This window comes from Boleophthalmus pectinirostris, unplaced genomic scaffold, assembly GCF_026225935.1.
Source record: "Boleophthalmus pectinirostris isolate CB_2022bp ecotype Guang Dong unplaced genomic scaffold, ASM2622593v1 HiC_scaffold_12, whole genome shotgun sequence".
Taxonomy (NCBI): Eukaryota; Metazoa; Chordata; class Actinopteri; order Gobiiformes; family Gobiidae; genus Boleophthalmus; species Boleophthalmus pectinirostris.
Genome location: NW_026571018.1, coordinates 94,567 through 114,674, shown reverse-complemented (window position 1 = coordinate 114,674; position 20,108 = coordinate 94,567). Strand labels below are relative to the sequence as shown.

The following is a 20,108-nucleotide window of genomic DNA, read 5'->3' as shown; positions in this document are numbered from 1 at the left end:
TCAAATATGCACAAATCACTCCACATCAGAGGGTCAATGAGAAGGAAACAACTATAACATTAAAAGCTCTGGGGAGGAAAAAAAAAAAAGAGGGCGCAGTGTCTTACCTTTGTGGGGGGTACAGTGGGGGAGGGCAAGGATCCTGTAGGGGGCACTGGAGAACGCACTTCCTCTTTGTCCTTGTGCTGAAATGAATGGGTCTGAATCAGCCACCGAAGGAAACAAGGAAAATGAAAACACAAAGGAAAAATCAAATAAAATAGAATTGTAACATAAGTAACACTGTAACTTTTGATGGAGACATAATAATTTGCCCAGAATATTCCTTAGTATGGCATTAAACTTGTCTTTCCATGAAGACAAGTGGGTGACGCAACTAGGCAAAGTTAATGGTCAGATCTGAGGAGTGGTGACCCTGCTCAGAGCAAGAACGCATGTGTTAGTTGCAAGAAAATAAATCTAAAGATCTATTTTCTTGTAACTAACACATCTGTAATTAAATAAAAGGAAAAGCAAGAAAAGCTGCAGAATGAAATAAAAGGAAAAGCTGCATAGTGCAGGTTTGATATATTAAAGGTATTGCTGTGATAAGAGATGTTTAGTCTTCCTCAAAGTTTAATCAGACAAGAGACATGAAGAACTCATCACTTCTACAGCAGGAATTAAGTTAAATGGTGAAAAAAGAAAATAAAAAGAAAAGTGCTTGATGGCAGGTTAGACTGTTCATTTTATATTTAAGATTTTGCTAAAAATGATTTTACTTCCTGGTTGGAAATCATATCCTCACACTAGGGAATATCATAATTGTTGCCATGTTGTACACTGGGCCAAAACTCCTCTAATGTACAAAAATAAATATTAGACAAATAAAAATGTAAGAAAACACCCTTATTTTGTTTGTGGGTAAATTGCAGAACTTCAATTATATTTTCAACAGGTATCCCACCAAATTAAGTCAAATTTTGAGAATCATAAAAACCTGTCATATGTACTTTAATGACAAAACTGTCGTAGCAGTGAACTCACAAATCATAAACTAGATATTAAAATGCATATTATGCGAACACTGTCAGTACAGTGTAACCAGGAGAAAGCAGTACTGACAGTGTCTGTACCGACACTGTACCGACACTGTACCGACACTGTACCGACACTGTACCGACACTGTACCGACACTAGGGATGGGCATTCGATAAAATTTTCTTAATCGATCGTCGGGAGAATTAACGATAGGTTATCAATTAATCATTAACGTTTTTATATTAAAATTATCTTCATTATTATTACTATCTGCACTACTAATCTGCATAAATAAATTCAACTATAAACCAGGGTGCTCACACTTTTTCAGCATGCGAGCTACTTACAAAATGACCAAGTCAAAATGATCTACCTAATACAAAAGCCAAGCAAACTGCACTGAAACACTCTGTGCCCCTTTTTTGGACCCTCACCCACAGTTTGAGAACCCCTTCTTTAAGAGAACTTTCTCTGGCACTTTACACAAAACTGTGAAAAAAGTGAAGGAAGATTTTTAAACCTGTTTTTTAAAGTTAGAAAAACTGGAGTTACATTCTTTTCTGGTTTTGCAGTGATATTTACCAGCCTCTGTACATTTACCAAACCAAACGCACATCGTGACACAGATGCATTTGTGCACTTTTGTTAGGCAAACTTCAGCCAAATGTGGCAGTAGGTCTGTTCTGTAGATCTGCTCTATGCTGTAGACCTGCTTTGTGCCAACACTGTAACACAAATTTAGACTCGTTTTTGCTTCACGTTTGGTCTTGCTCTTCTAATCAGCGCGCACTGTGGGAGGGGCTTGTGTTCGCTGTACGCAGGAAGGAGCAAGAGCGTGAAAAGGCGAGGGGCGGCGTGCTGACGTGAGGCAGATGGACAGGTAGGATGTTTAGGAAGTTTAACCTGCCCTGTGATGCACGCTGGTACACGAGGGCACACGCTGTCGCAGACGAGCCGTGCATAGGGAGTGTGTGTGTTTGTGATGTGCCGTAGAGTCTCCGCGGGTTTCAAATGAGCGCACAGGCTGCACTGAGACGCCCCACACGCTCCTGCACCCCGCCACAATTTTATTGCCAACAGCAGCGGCCGTAATGAAATATGATCGCACTTGTTGAGTGTCAGACCTTGAGTGAGAGACAAGACCGAATCCAAACGCGATCGAGTCCGAGACGAGACACGGCAATCTACCCACACGACCTTGGAGATCGACTGGTAGATCGCGATCGACGTATTGAGCACCCCTGATATAAACCATAACCACTCTAGAGCCACATCAGCCCGTTTAAGATTATAATGTGTTTAATGCAGCTTTGCGCAAGTCTCACAGAAACGAAACTTAAAACCGCATTGCTAACTTACATAAACTAAGCGGGGAAAAAAAAAAACAGCTCTTGTGCGCTGATGTAGCACGACTCAGTGGAATATAGGTTAGGGTGACCATATTTGCGTTTGTCAAAACCAGGACACCGTACAGAGGGTGGGAGGTGGGGCCTCGACATTGAGCTACTCTCACCTGGCAAAGTGTTTCCATGTTTTCAGTGTCTTGGTGAGCTTTTTCCCACTGGACACCGAAACATATGTGCTGCTTTGTACACTGTGCACATGCCCTCCCACTTGTCCCAACCGGAACGGAAAGCGTGGAATTTCTTGCACAACTCATAGTTAAATACGCATTTACGCTTCAGCATGTTCCAGATTGACCGACTGTTTGTGTCTGCTCGCTCCTTCTGAGTGCAGAGAGCTACATGTACGGACTCCTGTTTGTTCTCGGACACGGACGTTTGGTTACGCTATGTACAGCAACCTACATTCGGTTTGTCAATTAAAATTAACGTATCGATGAAATTCTTAATGATCAATTATCAATTAATTGACTAATCATGTCCATCCCTAACGGACACTGTACGGACACTGTACGGACACTGTCCCGACACTGTCAGTACTGCTTTCTTCTCTTCTCCGTCATAGAGTAATATTGTATACCAATGTAACAAGTACAACATTTGGGGACTTTATCAACCACTCTTGAGAAGGAGGAAGTACTAAGTACTTTGGAAGATTATGGTAAAAGTAATACTACCAGTATGTTATACAACTTGAAATTATAAATCAGTTTGGTAATTAGTAGTCAAGTATAAGTAGCCAAAGCTGACAGTAATAGTATAGACACTAATAGTATTAATAGTAGCAATAGTATCAGTAGCAGTAGTAGCAACAGTACTGACCTTGGGCCTTGCTGGAGAAGGTCGGGGTCTCTTTTTGACCTCGATCCAGGACTCAGAGTCCAGATCTGGGAGACTGGCCGACAGCCCTTTGGGCATGGTCTTCAGGTTGGACAGGTCCTGGTCTGGTTTGGTCTGCTGTACCGGTGTTGAAGCTCGTGGAGAACCTGAAAGAGAATGGAAACAGCAATAATGAGTTAGAAATATACTTCAAGCATACTTAGGCGTTTTCCTTCTTTTTTATTAAAAGGAGGACCATGTACATTTTCTAGTGGGGGTCTGCCACCAGCTTGTCTCAATAGAAATGTTACTGCTTTTCCCGGAATGTTTCACAATATGGCATTATGTCGATCTCATCTATGAGAAAAGAAATGCTTTGCTGTGATCAGAGGTGTTTAGTCTTTCTCAAATTTGAAATCAGAGAAGAGACATGAACTCATCACTTCTACAGCAGGTTTTAACGGTTAAACTTAAGAACATTTAATAACTACGCTGTTAAAAAGCTGTAGTCTAAAGTGGAACCAGAAAAAGGAAGTATTTAAACTAAATCGCGCTTCACTCTGAAGCGAAGCAGGTGGATCACCCTCACAGCAATCAGCACTCAGCGCAAACCATAACAGCGACTCAGGATTTCTATTCTGAGTTTGTGATAGATTCAATGTTTTGTGATTAAACACGGATAGAGCACAGATGTCTGATTTTGTCACTAAGTGCTGTTTTTAAAATAGAAAAGAAATTTTTTTATTTAAAATGGAAAAAAGAAAAAAACTTTTTGGAAAAATAAAGTCTGGTACCACAGCTATGAGACTATGAGGGGTGATGGGTCCACCACTTTGCCTGAAAACACACTCAGTATGGCATACTTGTAGATGACAAATTTTATGAAGTTTAATTTATCAAACCTAGCCATGCTGGCGCAACCTAGTGCCTTCACTCTACTAGGTCAGGATTCAGAATACACGGTTAGCAAAAACCCCGGAAGTGCAAGTTCAGTGCAGCCATTACACACAATCTCATTTTGACACTTTTAATGAAAAATGTTACTATGCAAACATTTACTGGCAACTCAGAAATTTCATCAAAACAATTTGAGGAGAAAAAAACTCAAATACATGCACCTATTGTTTGGCAATAGGTGCTGTGACATTTAAGGGAAAAAAAATCAAACAATCAAAGAACAGTGTGCAAAGAACAGAAAGAGAGATATGAGAGAGAGATATGTGAGAGAAAGAGATATGAGAGAGAGATATGAGAGAGAGAAATATGAGAGAGAGAGAAAGATATGAGAGAAAGAGATATGAGAGAGAGAGATATGAGAGAGAGAAAGAGAGAGAAAGATATGAGAGAGAGAAAGAGATATGAGAGATATGAGAGAGAGAAAGAGATATGAGAGAGAGAAAGAGAGAGAGAGAGATATGAGAGAGATATGAGAGAGAGAAAGATATGAGAGACAGAAAAGAGATATGAGAGATATGATAGAGAGAGAGAAAGAGATAAGAGAGAAAAAGAGAGGGAGAGAGAGAGAGAGAGAGAGATTATTATTGCCCTTCTTCCTACGGGATTTAGGAAAAGCTTAATATACCAGTTAGAGCTGTTAAGCAGCACATTACATACATCATTACCAAATAGCTGTTGAGGAAATCACTGGTCTGACCCAAATATGCAGTAACAAAAGTATTTATTAACAAAAATAGTCATGGACAGGGGAATAGGTTTCAGGGGAGGTAGGACGGGTCCAGGTTGGCTGAAGTGCAATGGTGAAGAGGCTGACCAGAGGCTTGCGGAACAGATGGTAACGGGATGAGGCTGGCTCCAAAACGGTAGAACACTTGGTTGACGGAACGATCTGGCACTGGAGAGCAGGTCAGCAGGTCTTTTATTGCAGGAGATGATTACTTGACGAGGATCAGGAGTGGAGCTCAGCAGGTGAGATGAATTGGGGACCCGCCCAGGAAATGCCAAATAAGGAGAAGGGAAGAGGGAGCAGGGGTAGGAGGGGCAGAAATAAACCCTCACAGTACCCCGCCCCTCAATGGACACCTCCTGGCGCACCACCAGGCCGGTCAGCGTGAGCGCGGTGAAACTCCTTCAGCATGTTGGAGTCCAGGATCAGCGCATGACTAACTCACGACCGCTCCACGGGGCTGTACCCTTCCCAGTCGACGAAGTATTGGAGCCCACGGCCACGACGACGGACATCCAAGATCCGCCTCACTGTATAAGCTGGGTGGCCATCAACCAACCGGGGGGGCGGAGGGGGCTTGGCAGGAGGGCACAGATTACTAGACTGCACAGGTTTAATTTGGGATACGTGAAAGGTAGGATGAACACAGAGCTTGTGGGAGTCTAAGGCGAACAGAAACAGGATTAATCACCCGTTCGATTTCAAACGGTCCAATGAAGCGGGGCGACAGTTTCTTGGATTCAGTTTTTAAAGGGATATGTTTCGAAGATAACCAGACTTTCTGACCTGGGGTGTACTTTGGTGCTGGGCGGTGATGGTCAGCCAAGGACTTAGTTTGCAATGATGTCTGCAACAAGGACTTCCTGGTCTCCTTCCAGATCTTAAGACACCTTCGCATGTGGGCTTGGATGGAGGGTACAGCAACTTCAACCTCGTCCATAGACAAGAGAGGAGGCTGATAGCCCAAGGAACACTGAAAAGGGGAGAGACCAGTAGCAGAGGAGGTTAATGAATTATGTGCATATTCAACCCAAGGTAAGTGTGAGCTCCAAGATGCAGGGTTGTGACTGGCCACGCAGCGAAGAGCAGATTCCAGGTCTTGATTGGCCCTTTCAGTCTGACCGTTAGTCTGTGGATGGAAACCAGACGAGAGGCTGACGGTGGTACCCAGAGATTGACAAAATGCTTTCCAAACCTGGGAGATGAATTGGGGGCCTCGGTCAGAAACAATGTCAGTAGGGATGCCATGTAGACGGAAAACATGTACCATGATGTCGGCTGTCTCGAGCAGAGGGCAATTTTGGGAGGGCCACAAAATGAGCTACTTTAGAAAATCTGTCTACAATGGTCAAGATGACAGATTGACCATTAGAGAGGGGTAGACCAGTTACAAAATCCACTGCGATATGTGACCACGGACGATTGGCAATAGGTAGAGGCCTGAGGTGACCAGAAGGCGGTGTGTGAGACGATTTATTCTGGGAACATACAGTGCAGGCAGACACAAAACTTCGAGTATCAGTGTCCATAGATGGCCACCAAAAATGACGCCTGAGACTTGACAAGGTGCGCTTCACCCCAGGATGACAGGCAAAGAAGGAGTTATGGGACCACTACAAGACCTCACTGCGTACAGCAGACGGAACAAAGAGTCTGTTGGGTGGTCCACCTCCCGGATCGGGCTCGACCTCCTGCGCCTTTCTCACATTGGCTTCAACCTGCCAACAGAGAGCTCCAAGAACGCAATTAACAGGAAGAATGGTTTCAGGCTCAGAGTGCTCAGACGAGTCAAACTGGCGAGACAGTGCCTCAGGCTTCACATTTTTGGAACCAGGGCGGTATGTAATAGTGAATTTGAATCTTCCGAAGAACAAAGCCCACCTGGCCTGGCGTGAGTTTAGCCTCTTAGCGGACTGGATGTAGGCTAGGTTCTTGTGGTCTGTCCATACAACGAAGGGTTGCTCTGCTCCTTCCAGCCAGTGCCTCCATTCCTCAAGTGCGAGTTTAACAGCCAGGAGTTCTCTGTTGCCCACATCATAGTTACGCTCAGCGGGGGCAAGCCGCCTGGAAAAGCAAGCACAGGGACAGTGCTTTCTCCTTACTGAAGACTTCCCCTAAGTCATGGTATTCTGGTGGAACTGAGGTTAAATCCGGAGTAGACATAGGTAGTTTGGATTTAGTCTCCTCTGACGGAGGGAGAGCTGACTGCAAACAAGACTGGTGACAAAATGAGCTCCAGCTAACAATCTTATTGAGAGACCAGTCTATTAGAGGATTATGAAGCTTTAGCCAAGAGTAGCCCAAAACTAACGGAGTCAGAAGAGCAGACAAAACAAAGAAACGTGTCTCTTCGTGATGGTTGCCAGACAGAATTAAGTGGAGATGAACAGTGTGGTGAGTAATTTTAGCTAGAACGGTACCATTCAAAGCACTGACCTGGATAGGATCTGGAAGGGGCTCAGTGGAGATCCCCGCCTGCAATATCAAATTTGAGTCCATGAACTTTTGCTCTGCCCCGGAGTCCAGTAGTGCTTGAAGGGGAAGTGACTGGGTATTGTGACACAGGGTAGCAGGTAACAGGAGTCTGGGTTGGTCAGTGGGGATTTTAGAAACCTCGCCCATCAGTACCAACATTACTGATGAGCGGGCTCTTTTGGACGGACAGGACACTGAATGAGAAAATGACCACCTTGACCGCAATACAAGCACTCGCCAGCTCGAATTCTCCGTGACCGCTCCTGAACAGTCAACAGCCCGGCCAATTTGTATAGGAACCTCTGGGGATAGAGGAGTGGGGGGCAGAGCAGGAACATTACCGACAGTCTGAATTCGGGCTGGAGGTGAGGAGCGAGGCACAGAGGATGTAGTGCGAGGAATTCTCTCACGTCTTCGCTCGCCCAGCCTGTTGTCAATACGAATAGAGAGAGAGAGAGGGATAAGTTCCTCCAGAGAGACAGGGTCATCACGGACTGATAGTTCATCTTTTAGAGTGTCTGTTAATCCCCGCCAGAAAACTCCCTTTAAAGCTGTGTCATTCCACCCAGATTCCTCAGCCAAGATTCAGAACTGAATGGAGTAGTCTGCCACACTCTTTTTTCCCTGGTGGAGATCTAGAAGCCCCATGGCAGCATTCGCCCCACAATCTGGGTGAGCAAAAACTCTTTTAAAATCCGCTAAAAATTCTGAATAACTGATACTTTCAATGCCCCTGCCACCCAACATAGCTTCAGCCCAATCAAGGGCTCTTCCACGTAACAACCCTGTAATAAAGGCTACCTTGGAATGGTCAGTTGAAAATGTCAAAGGCTGGCAAGTGAAAACAGTCATACACTGCAAGAGAAAACCTTTACTTTTACCCAGGTCCCCATTGTATGGCTCAGGATGAGGAACTGGAGTTTCACGGGGAGGGTGTACAGCGGAGGCACCGGCAGCGGCAGCAGCAGAGGCAGCAATGGAAGTGGGGTTACTGGGTTGAGAGAGATTCTGGGCTGAGAGTTGATTTGAAAGGTGCTCCACCAACCTGGCTAAGTTTGAGACTTGGAGTCCAATATTTAGATTTGATTCCCTGAGATCCTGTAGTGACTTGTGGTGCTGGCCAAGTAGATTTCCTTGGGTGGCAACAATCTTTTCCAACTCGTTGGGGTCTGCTGGGTCCATTGTTTGGCCAGATTGTTCTGTTGAGGAAATCACTGGTCGGACCCAAATATGCAGTAACAAAAGTATTTATTAACAAAAATAGTCGTGGACAGGGGGATAGGTTCCAGGGGAGGTAGGACGGGTCCAGTTTGGCTGAAATGCAATGGTGAAGAGACTGACCAGAGGCTTGCAGAACAGGTGGTAACGGGATGAGGCTGGCTATAAAACAGTAGAACACTTGGTTGACGGAACGATCTGGCACTGGAGAGCAGGTCAGCAGTTCTTTTATTGCAGGAGATGATTACTTGACGAGGATCAGGAGTGGAGCTCAGCAGGTGAGATGAATTGGGGATCCGCCCAGGAAACGCCAAATAAGGTGAGAGAAGGGAAGAGGGAGCAGGGAAAGGAGGGGTAGGAGGGGCAGAAAGAAACCCTCACAGTAGCAGTGATTGGATAAATTAAAAAAAAGTACCTGCCTACCGTCTAGGGAACGAATTCTAATGCTGAGCGGTCAGACGAAGTGAAACCAGCTGATGAATCAGGCTGGATCATACCTGAATGACTGAGGGATTAAAGAGACTGTAGAGCTGTAGAGTACTTGTTCTAGTGTTAGTCGTTACCTTGTTGATCGGGTACGGTGCGGGGGATGAACTCAGGGCAGTTGATGAGTTGGGAGAAATCTGTGGTGTGGGCGTGGTTAGGCAGGTTCAGACCCGGTAAAGGCCACTTCTCCGGGTCCTCTTTCCTCCGAATCTTCATGTCAATTATCTCCACCTCCTGACTGTCTCTCAACGCCTGGAGCAAAACAACTAAAAGTTATTACACAGAAAATACACCATGAGTGAGTCTGCTCCAACTATGAAACTGAATGGAAGACGTGTTTGAAAATTTGAAAATTGCCTGGACAGATAGTTGGCTAATTGTTATTGACTGTGACTTTCTTGGTTAAAGGACATGTTTAATAAGATCAGGTCTACATGCTCCTCTTGCAACATGGCTGCACACAGTAATGTTGTTGAAACTTCTGGCAACATGGCTACATGCAAGAATGAAAATAACTGATCTTACAGTGGCCATAGTGTGCATTTGTATGGCTTTTAAACAAGCTTTTGGTCATCTTGGCATTTCACATTTTCTAACCTGAATGTATGTCTACAGTTGAAAAACATGCATCGAGATTCAAGATCTACTCATTTCTAATGGTATAAGATCAGTTTGGTTGTCTTTACAGGAAAGAGGATTGGCTGCAGAGCTCTTCATTAAAATCATGTGGTTTGGACTACACCAAAGACTTATTTTTTTGTGTTAATATCCACTGACAAAAATACACCAAACCTATCATTCATTAAATTAATTTTGAATGCCAGTTTAATCTTTAATAGAATAAAAACTTTCAATTTCGATTTGAATGCAACACACATGAATCAATTACACAATCAAATACAATTTTGAATGTGTAAATGAGAAGAGAAAACCTTTATAACATTTTGAATAGGTTAGTTTTGTGCTGTGTGACAGTTGTAAAGTCATCTTCAGGTTGATTCAGAGAGGAGACTTGAAGAACTGATCACCTCTACAGAGTCACCATCTGGCCACACAATAATATCCAAAACTGTCTTGTACTTTTCAGACCAAATACTTGTCCTCCTACTTGAGAAATATTTTTAATGAAGTAACAGTACTCTGATACAGTACTCGAGTTAAAGTTTTGGTTACTCTTCCCACTGTAAGTCTACGCATATCTGGGTAAATCAGATGTAATGTCCAGACAGTTACTCTAAGTTACTCTTATTTAGCAATTTTCCCAGTAATTCCTTAGGCCATTACTTCTCGTAACTTATACAACTGAAATTTTTTAATAACTGTGCTATAACTTCAGTAATTTTTTGCTAAACCGTGAATACCTCCAGTATGAGGCTGACATCAGTGGTCAGTGCCTGCACTCGGTGGAAGCTCGCAATGAGGCCAATGGGCAGAAAACCTTCCTGGTCCATCTTCCGTCGCAGAAAAAAGTCCCTCTCCAGGTTATCCAGGCTGAAGTAGTACTCACTGCAGCAAAAGACAAAAACACATTTAATACAACCTACAAGAGATTCTTCAAAAATGGGTATCCAACATTTGTATATAAACCTCAGTCTATATAAAAAATAAAAAGTTCAGAGCCGTGTGTGGAAATACGAGATAATTGGAAACACTTTTCAGAGCACTCATGTGGAGGACAATACATGATTTAGGGATGAATAGGGTAATGGCCGATACCAGGTGCTAGTGCTCGTCAATGTGCTGCAGATACAACTGTAACTGCACTGTCGACGAGCTCACAGCTCATCTCAGCTGAGCAGTGACTCTCTGCTCTGAGCAGAGAAGTGACCATAAAGAGAACTACACATTAATTGTTGTGCACACAATTTAGCTTTAATCACATGTGACTGTCACATGAACTATGGAATTATTTGGGACTCAAGTTTTTTATTTTTTAAAGTTCACAAAGGATATCAGGACAGGAAAGAATATACTTGTGTTAGAATTGTAGCTTTTAAAAGAGATATGACATGTCCATATTGGCCACTGTAATGTTAGAGAACACTCACTGTTACACTATAGCAAGCACAGTATCAGCAACAAGTACACAAAATTAAGTACTGGTGCTCATACTACCTTTGGAAATAGTGATATCTGTGCATCCATTACAGGATTACTCAAACATGTATAAATAACTAAATACAGTGGAGGAAATAAGTATATGATCTCTTGCTGATTTTGTAGGTTTGCCCATTGACAACAAAATGAACAGTCTATAATTTTAATGGTACGTTTATTTTATTTTAACATTGAGAGATAGAATATCAAAAACAAAATAACTTGCATTTCAATGAATGAAATAAGTATTTGGACCCTCAAGCTAAAAAAGATTTAGTACTTGGTGGCAAAACCCTTGTTTGCAGCACAGAGGTCAGATCTTTCTTGCAGTTGATGACCAGGTTAGAGCACATATCAGAAGGAATCTTTGTCCACTCTTCTTTGCAGATAATCTCTAAATCACTGAGGTTTCGTGGTTGTCACTTGGCAACTCAGAGCTTCAGCTCCCTCCATAGGTTTTCTGTAGGGTTAAGGTCTGGACACTGGCTGGGCCACTCCATGATCTCCATGTGCTTCTTCTTGAGGCACTCCTTCGTTGCCTTGGCTCTATGGTTTGGTCATTGTCGTGTTGGAAGACCCATCCACGACCCATTTTCAGTTTCCTGAGGGAAGGAGTTTGTCACTCAGGATTTTAACAGTACATGGCTCTGTGAATCCTCCCGTTGATGCTGTGAAGTTGTCCTGTGCCCTTGGCAGAAAAACACCCCCAAAGCAGAATGTGTTACCTCCATGCTTGACGGTGGGGATGGTGTTCTTGGGGTCATAGGCAGCATTTCTCTTCAAACATGGCAAGTTGAGATAATGCCAAAAGAGCTTGATTTTGGTCTCATCTGACCACAGCACCTTCTCCAAATTACTCTCTAAATCCTTCAGGTGTCCATTGATAAACTTCAGGCAGGCTGCACATGTGCCTTCTTAAGCAGGGGGACCTTAAGCACTGCAGGATTTTAATTTATTGCGGCGTTAAGTGTTACCAATGGTTTTCTTAGTGACTGTGGTCCCAGCTGCTGTAGTAGCCAGCTGTAGTTCTAGGCTGATTTCTCACTGTTCACATGATCACTGAAACCCCACGAGGTGAGATCTTATGTGGAGCCCCAGACCGAGGTCAGCTGATGGTCATTTTGTAGTTCTTAAATTTTTTAAACAATTGCACCAACAGTTGCTGCATATGGTTTGGCAGCCCACCGCAGCCTCGTGCAGGTCGACAGTCTTGTCCCTAACGTCCTTTGACAGCTCTTTGGTCTTTCTCATGTTGGACAGTTTGAAGTACGGATGTCCCGATCACCTTTGATTTTGAGTATCTGCCAATACAAAGTCCCGATCCGATACTTCTATAAAACATTATAAAATGAACTAAGAATGTGTGCGGAATCAGATTGTATTGATTTCAATGTGTAGTATTTGGGCTGAACTTGTGAAAAATCAAATGTCCTATTTTTTTTATTAACTTTTCTAACCATAAACCATCATTGTTGAAAATCTTGACTTTTCACAGTCTGGTCTTAGAAAGTGTAACTTAGTATATTTAATGAATTGGACAAAACAGGAACCAGACCAGAATCAGATCAGACCTGAGACTCGACTCTGCACTAGAGTTTGTATATTTGATAGTATATGGAAGCCTCTGAAACATTTACGCTTGTCTATGAAATCTAAATAATACAAAATCTTACCAAATAAAAACGAGATGACAGAAGCCCCACAGCCTCTCTCCCCCAGCCGCCCCCAACCCCCGCACCACCCCCACATCAGAACACACACCGCAACATCGGTGCCAGCGCTCAATAGACACTCCATGATCACTGTTGGGCAAGTTACTTTGAAACTGTAATGCGTTATTTATTACCTATTACTGTCTTTTCAAAGTAATTCGTTACATTACAATATTACTGCATTTAAAATGTAAGGCATTACATTACTATTGCATTACTTTAAGTTACTCTCACCAAAATAACTTTTGCGCTGTATATGGACTGAACCAGGACTAAACCAGGTCTAAACCAGGACTAAACCAGAGCTGAACCAGGACTAAACCAGAAGTGAACTAGGACTAAACCAGAACTGAACTAGGACTAAAACAGGACTCACTGTAGGGAAGGGCTCGAAGGTGACCGCAGGAGAAAGGAGCGGCTCTGCTCCGCACCTCACGGAGGGAAGAGCGGCTGTCACCCGATCGCTCTTTATAGACACCCTGCTGCTCGGGCTCGCGGCCCTGATTTCAGCAACTATTTGCAGGTACCCGAGCCGGTGCAAGAGTCTGCTACAGCGCGTAACTTCTACCTTCCTTCATCGTGTCCAGAAGTCCAACTTTTTGTGTGATGTTTAGCATCTTCTTCTGCCTTTTGGGTGCGAGCGCAGGAGCCTTTGTCGGTGCAGAACGTTTCGTCGACGTTGTGGGTTTCGTCAGGGAGAAAACTTGCAACCGTACAGCACTTCAGAATCACACTGCTAGAGATTGAACATGTATTTAAATTTGGCAGCTGAACACATTCTGTACTGTACTGTACAGGAGACAGGAGTCCCTTGGCCAGTCAGGACGCAGCGGGAGGAACGCAATACGCATTCATACAATGTAAAAAAAACAGGGCATGCAAAATTGCACAAAAAAACCCCCAAAAAACTGCGAAACAGCGAGACCGCGAAAAGTGAACTGCGATAGAGGGCAGGACGAGTGTAAACCAGGTCTAAACCAGAACTGACCCAGGTCTAAACCAGGTCTAAACAGCGTGGAGTTCTTTGTCAGTCCTTCCTTTTTACCTGAAGGTCTATGAGGGCGCATCTCCGGCGTTTCACCGCTGCTGATATCGAGGTGATTTTAGCGAATTTGTATGAAGAAAAACCCACCACTTCAATCCAGGTTAAAAAAACATTGTAACGCGCGTTACTCACATTTGTACCGAGTAAAATATTACTATTTTTTCCCCTGTAATGCCTTACATTACTGCGTTACAGCAAAAAGTAATGCATTACTGTAATTCGTTACTTTTATAACGCGTTACTCCCAACACTGTCCATGATGCTGGACGGACCTTCACCACCAACAGCACCAGCTCCGCTGCGCAGCAGCACTGTTTGTTTTGTTTGCAACAAACACCACTGTGCAACACCATCGGCCGTGCAGGTGTGAACACGGGCCACAGAACCACAGGTAAGAGTGCCCGAGCACGGCACAGCCCAAAAGTTCCAGCGTAAGTGCGTCTCTAGTACAGCAGGCGCTGGGACAGACAGTCGCGCTGACTGGACGTCCCTGAGTGAATCCTGCACCTCAGAAAAACTGTTGTGTCCCGTGTGTCCTGTGTGTTATATACGTATGTATATGTATGTACGTAAGTACCTGATCTAACCATAACGGCCGAGTCCAGATCGAGTCCGCAGTTTTTTTTTGTTTTTTTTTACTTTGCTGAGATTAGTGGTAAATTCTCCTTCAATGTTTAAATCAGAGCAAAGACATGAAGACCTCATCACTTCTGCAGCAGGTTACCAAATATTTGAACACTATTCTGATTTTATACTGAGGACACACATCAGACAGCACTTTTGTGTACGGTATATTACAAACTGGTTTTAGTTGTAGAATCTAGCAACCCAGAGGAAGGAGCTCATTCTGCTTTCTGATTGGATAATCGTCTTAAGAATGAAAACACAAATTGTATAACTTTACCTCAATTGCGAATAAAATTAACATTACAGCTGTTCAGTAAAAGTAATATTTGATTTGAACAATTTCAAAGGAACTGAACCTTATTTTTACTGTCTGTCAGAACTGGTTTAGTTCTTTGCAGTGCTTTAAACTTAGAATAAGTTGTAGTGTTGAATAATTAGGATGCTCCGAATGCCTAACTTAAGTGACTGAGTAACTAGCATGCTAACCACACAATTCTGGCTTCTCTGACAATTTAACTTGTTATACTTCTCATATAAAGATTTCTCAAAGATATAGAGTATATATTGTAAGTGTTGGCTCACATCTGCCTCTTGATGTAGTCTTTGAGCAGGTCCTGGTCCACAGAGTACAGATCGTTGCTGCTCATGTTGTCGTAGTAATAAGTCACAGAGTTTCCAAACTTCTGTCCATACGCTGCGTCTTTCACATCATATGATTTGTACCCATAGTGGTACTCATAATGACCTGAAAACAAGGGACAAGGCATATTAGAAGATATGTTACTGTAAAACTGATAGCTAATGCTAGCTAGCTTGTGACTAATATATGAGTGACATGTTTAGCAGCACAAATCAGCTCACTTCCATCAAAGTCAGTTCTTTATGACCAGATTGGGTTAAAACAAAGCTCATATTGAGCAGTCTGATTACAGCTTAAGACAGAGCAGTTCCTCTAGTTAGCTTCACTAACTATGTTATTGTTGTATACGTGTTTCACAGGCTGCTTTCATGAAAGCTCCTTTTTGGAAAGTCAGATGATTCTGTACATGAATGCTGCGTCAAAAGCACCACACTTCAAACCCGTGTGACCTTAAAATGTGTGTCCTCACCTCTGCCAGCCCCTCTGCCTCTGCCCCGCCCCCTGCCACGCCCCCGGCCTCGCCCCCTGAAGCCGCCTCTGAACGGCGCCCCCTCGCTCTTCACACTGGACACTTCATCATGGTCGTCTCTCCACTCACGCTCGTACTTCTGAGAGTGCCAGTCTAAAAGAAAACATTTACAAGGTTAAAAAAACAAGGCTGCAAGTTGGTTGACTCACCAGATATTATTTCAATTTTTTTTTTAAACTAAAAAGATAGTCGATAATACTTTTAAAAGAAGCAATATGTAACTTTTCTGGAAAGGGTAGAATTTGCACTAGCAACATCTGAAATAGAGAGACTGGATTTTGCAATGTCAGATCAAAACATTCACAGCTATTCTAACATACAATAAATTGTAAACTAGATTAATCTCCATAAGTAACCAATACCTTTAACAGAAAACAGACTTGAGTGATGCTTCTCCCCTCGACAAATCATTATATTCTAAAGTCTGTAGTGTTTGTGAATTTTCTAAACCAAACTTATTTCCTCTAAAAATCTGTGTCTGTGTAAAGGCAGAAGTATGCAGACAGTTTGACACGCCCACTTCCTGCTGGTGCAATACTGATCAATTATATTAGTCCTAAATAAACCTTTTACCCTTTTAGTGACATCATGCTGTTGTTCTGCATGTTTGTTTGTGAGTTGTTCTGCATGTATGTTTGCGGTGATTTTATGTGTGAGACTTGCTTAACAGCACAAATCACCTCTTCTGTTGTAGTTTCCAGTTCATTATGGTCAGATTGTGTTAAAACAAAGCTCAATTTATCTGTTCATAACATTAAGAGTTTGGCGTAATATTAAGGGTCATCTTTTCAAGTGCGATGCAGCCTCTTATTAAAAGCACAGCATTTACTCAGGTCTTACAGGTCTTAGCATATTCCAAAACTGGTATTTAAGAGGTTTGAAACTTGTTTGCGACTTGTTTAAGGAGGGTGATCTTATGTCATTTAAACAAATTCAGAATAGGTATGCAGTTTCACAGAAGGACTTTTTTGGTTTTCTCCAGGTGAGACACTTAGTTCAATCATCCCTTTCTTTCCCGGGTGATCAACCATCTTAAACCCAATAGAAACATTTCTATTAAAATTTAATAAGGATGCAGTACCAAAAAAGACATTTATTTCTCTTTGCTATGCACAATTAATGGAATCAAAACCTTCCACCACTGGGAATTCCAGGACTCATTGGGCAGCAGTTATGGGGATTGAGCTTAGTGCTGAGACTTGGTTAAGAGCTTTTAGGGTGGCCAAAAAAAGTTTTACTTGTAATAAACTCAGGGAGAACAATATAGAATTTTACACAGACTTCAACGTACTCCTCAATTCTTGCATAAGATTCACCCTCAATATTCACCTTTTTGTGTAAAATGTAAAAACATTGTGGGCACTTATTATCATTGTATCTGGCAGTGTCCATTTATACTCGCTCCATTTTTCATCGAGCTGTCCCCGTGGAGCCTGTTTTATTTCTTTTTGGCCTGTCTGAGAGGCTGCCTATGTTACCAGGGCAGATGACGTTACTACGTAAACTTTTACACCTGGCAAGAAGATGCATCCTGCTTCAGTGGATACAGGCAAAACCTCCATCTGTTACATAATGGTACAGAGAGACTTTTAAAGTTTTCCCAATGGAATGCCTCAGTGCGCTCTTAAAAGACAATTCAAACATTTTCTATAAAATATGGCAACCCTTTCTGGACCACCTACCTCAGGACTTGGCTGATGTGCTTTATAAAGGAGGCTCCCAATTTGTTTTGAATTTTAATCAATAATTGTGCAATGTTTATATCCATTTAGTTCTATGCAGACTAAGCTGTGCTGGATTGTATTGTATTGTATTGTTCTATTTTGTTTAAAAAGACAATAAATTATTATTTAAAAAAAAAAAAAAAAAAAAAAAAAGCTCAATTTAAAGGTGCATGTAAGTTTTTGGTTGGGGTCCATTACCTTCCTGTTTCTATGGATATGTCATTGCTTTGCCTGGAATGTTCCACAGTATCAAATTAAACAGCTTTAACTTTTTTTTTTTTTTTTTTTAATTATTATTATTACAGGTGATTTTATAGCTCAAAATAGCTAACAGGCATTCTGACAGTGAGTGGGGTCCCCTCTCCACAGACCTGACCTGTAACTTGGCCTGATATGGTCTCCCTGATGATAGAAAGGTTTAATACCATACTGTGAAAGATTCCAGACAAAGCAGTAATATTTCTATGGAGAAAAGCATTTGACAGACCTTCCATCAGAAAAGTTACACAATGCACCTTTAGAGTCTAAGTTGAGTAACAGAGCTTCAGACAGAGCAGTGCCTACAGCTAGTGTTACACTCCCAGGGAATGTGGATGACATCACATGCAAAATATCAATATACTTATGTGCAGTGTGCCTCCCTCACCGCGCAGGTCATTTCTGGCAGTAGAGGGCACTCTTGGGCTCTCATTGGGGCGGCTGTTGTTCCGTGATGCAGATCGTTCTCTGGGACCCTCAGACTTCACCTCAATCATCAGAGGGACCCATTTCTGCTTGTTACCTAGCAACAAACACAAAAACCATAACACATTTTAAAGTGTATGCAACAGGTTTTCTTGTTTTTCTAAGGATGACTTGGTTTGACCTGCGCTAAATATTGAACATCCGTTTTACATCAGTTAAGTGTCAGTTTGTGGAAATATAAAAGTACAAATACACAGGAAGTAGCGCTGAGTTCTAAATAGTATTGTCATGACACTCAAATTTAAGACTCAATTTCAATATGAACATTTGACACAAAAAGGTACAAAGTTTCTTTTCTGTCAGTATAAATAAACAAAACTGAAAAGTTTTATTTATTTATTTATTTATTTTTTACAATAGCTTCAGAAAATGGTGCCATTATTCAACCCCAAAGACATAAGATTAATATGACAAGTCTGTGGAGCCAATCCTGAAAAAATAAGGTTCAAAATTTGTGAGTTACAAGCTCGATGGAAATTCTCCCATCTAGTTCCATTCATATCTGCTTACTGTGGGCTGATAGGACTGCTGCAGTATCATTATCCTCCAGTAGGGGGCACCACTGTCCATAGTTTTACAGTTGTGGTCAGCAAGTGTAAAACAGGAAATGAGTGGGGGTTTTTTTATTTCTTTTTAATGAAAACTGCTTTCAGTATGTGCCGACAGACCAAAGAAAAAGGAATAAACAGGAACAGTACAAAAATACAACTGATGACATTTTAAAATTGTAATCTTATTTAATGGGCCTATATTACCCTATTTTCTGATCTATGCTGTTTCATCATCAAAACAACCAGGAGTTATGTTTCATTCACACACGTTTATCAGACAAACCCTGCATATTTAGAGAGTTCTTCTCTCAAACGGAAAGCACTGTGTTCCACATTGTGATGTCATGCAGTACAGGAATTGCGTTTTTAAACTCCATACACCTTCACTGGAATCATTTGCATTATTTCTGCCCTGAAATTGCCCGTACCTACTGAGCTAAAGACAAAAGGTAGCTATTAAATTGAAAACTATCACTACATGATGTCACAAGGTGGAACAAAGCCTTTTGAGCCTTGGAGATGTAGACAGACCTTTCTTCTTGGGCCCATTCCTCTGGCCATCCTCATCAGGGTTCTTGTCTTCTCCAGAGTCGTCAGATTTGGACTTGAGGTTTTCTTTGCTCTCCTCAATGCTCTCACGCTTCTCCTTCAACTCCTTCTTCTGTGATGATCGTTTTGGAGGCTGCACAAAAAAATAAATATATGAAAATCATCATATTTTAAATAAATCCAGAAGCATTAACATTTGAGAGAAGGCTTATGTCTGAACTGCAGAACTGATCCAAGAAACCCATGCATTTCGGAACATGTTTGTGGAGGTCTAAACTACAGGGTTAGCAGCTTTTACACAGAATAAGACCCCATTGCTAATACAGGGAGGGCATCTGGCACACAGGGACAGGGACAATTCATTGTTTACAATTTACAATGTCACTTTTGTACAGTTGGGAGTATTCGGTTTTCTTTCACGTCTGCCTGTTTACATCTGAAATTAAAGCTTTTTTTTTTTTTTGGTTGTGTTTACTGCACTGAAAAACTGGTGTTACTGTGTACAAGCTTGCATCTCCACAAACCTGACACTTACTTTGCCTCAAGGAGGGTTATTCTTTTGGCTATACAGTATGGCATAAAACTTATCTATATCCATGGAGAATGTTCCACAGTATGGTTTAAACTTATTTCTCCAAGGAATTATGTAGGTGACATTCTACCTTGAGGAAGTTACATACTGTAGCATTAACATAATCATATTTAAAAAGTGATTTGATGAAGCTAAATAAGTGTAAGCTATTCTAATGACAGTATGGTTTTAATAGTGAGTGTAGAGCATAGTG

At 42.1% G+C, this 20,108-nt stretch overlaps 1 protein-coding gene across 5 annotated transcripts in view; it reads right to left on the bottom strand.

Annotated features, from left to right (window-relative positions):
• The window catches only part of larp1 (La ribonucleoprotein 1, translational regulator), a 91,283-nt gene that overhangs the window by 10,677 nt on the left and 60,498 nt on the right, over positions 1-20,108 (bottom strand). For 2 of the 5 annotated variants that reach the window (XM_055148850.1, XM_055148852.1), the window contains 8 exons: positions 19,306-19,456; positions 18,102-18,260; positions 15,696-15,848; positions 15,169-15,331; positions 10,467-10,611; positions 9,183-9,357; positions 3,246-3,409; positions 108-200 (listed from right to left, as the gene is read on the bottom strand). In XM_055148850.1, coding sequence (XP_055004825.1) covers positions 108-200; positions 3,246-3,409; positions 9,183-9,357; positions 10,467-10,611; positions 15,169-15,331; positions 15,696-15,848; positions 18,102-18,260; positions 19,306-19,456 — 1,203 coding nt within the window. The remainder of the gene's footprint in view (positions 1-107; positions 201-3,245; positions 3,410-9,182; positions 9,358-10,466; positions 10,612-15,168; positions 15,332-15,695; positions 15,849-18,101; positions 18,261-19,305; positions 19,457-20,108) is intronic. The other 3 variants (XM_020928980.2, XM_055148853.1, XM_055148851.1) reach the window with 2 other exon arrangements.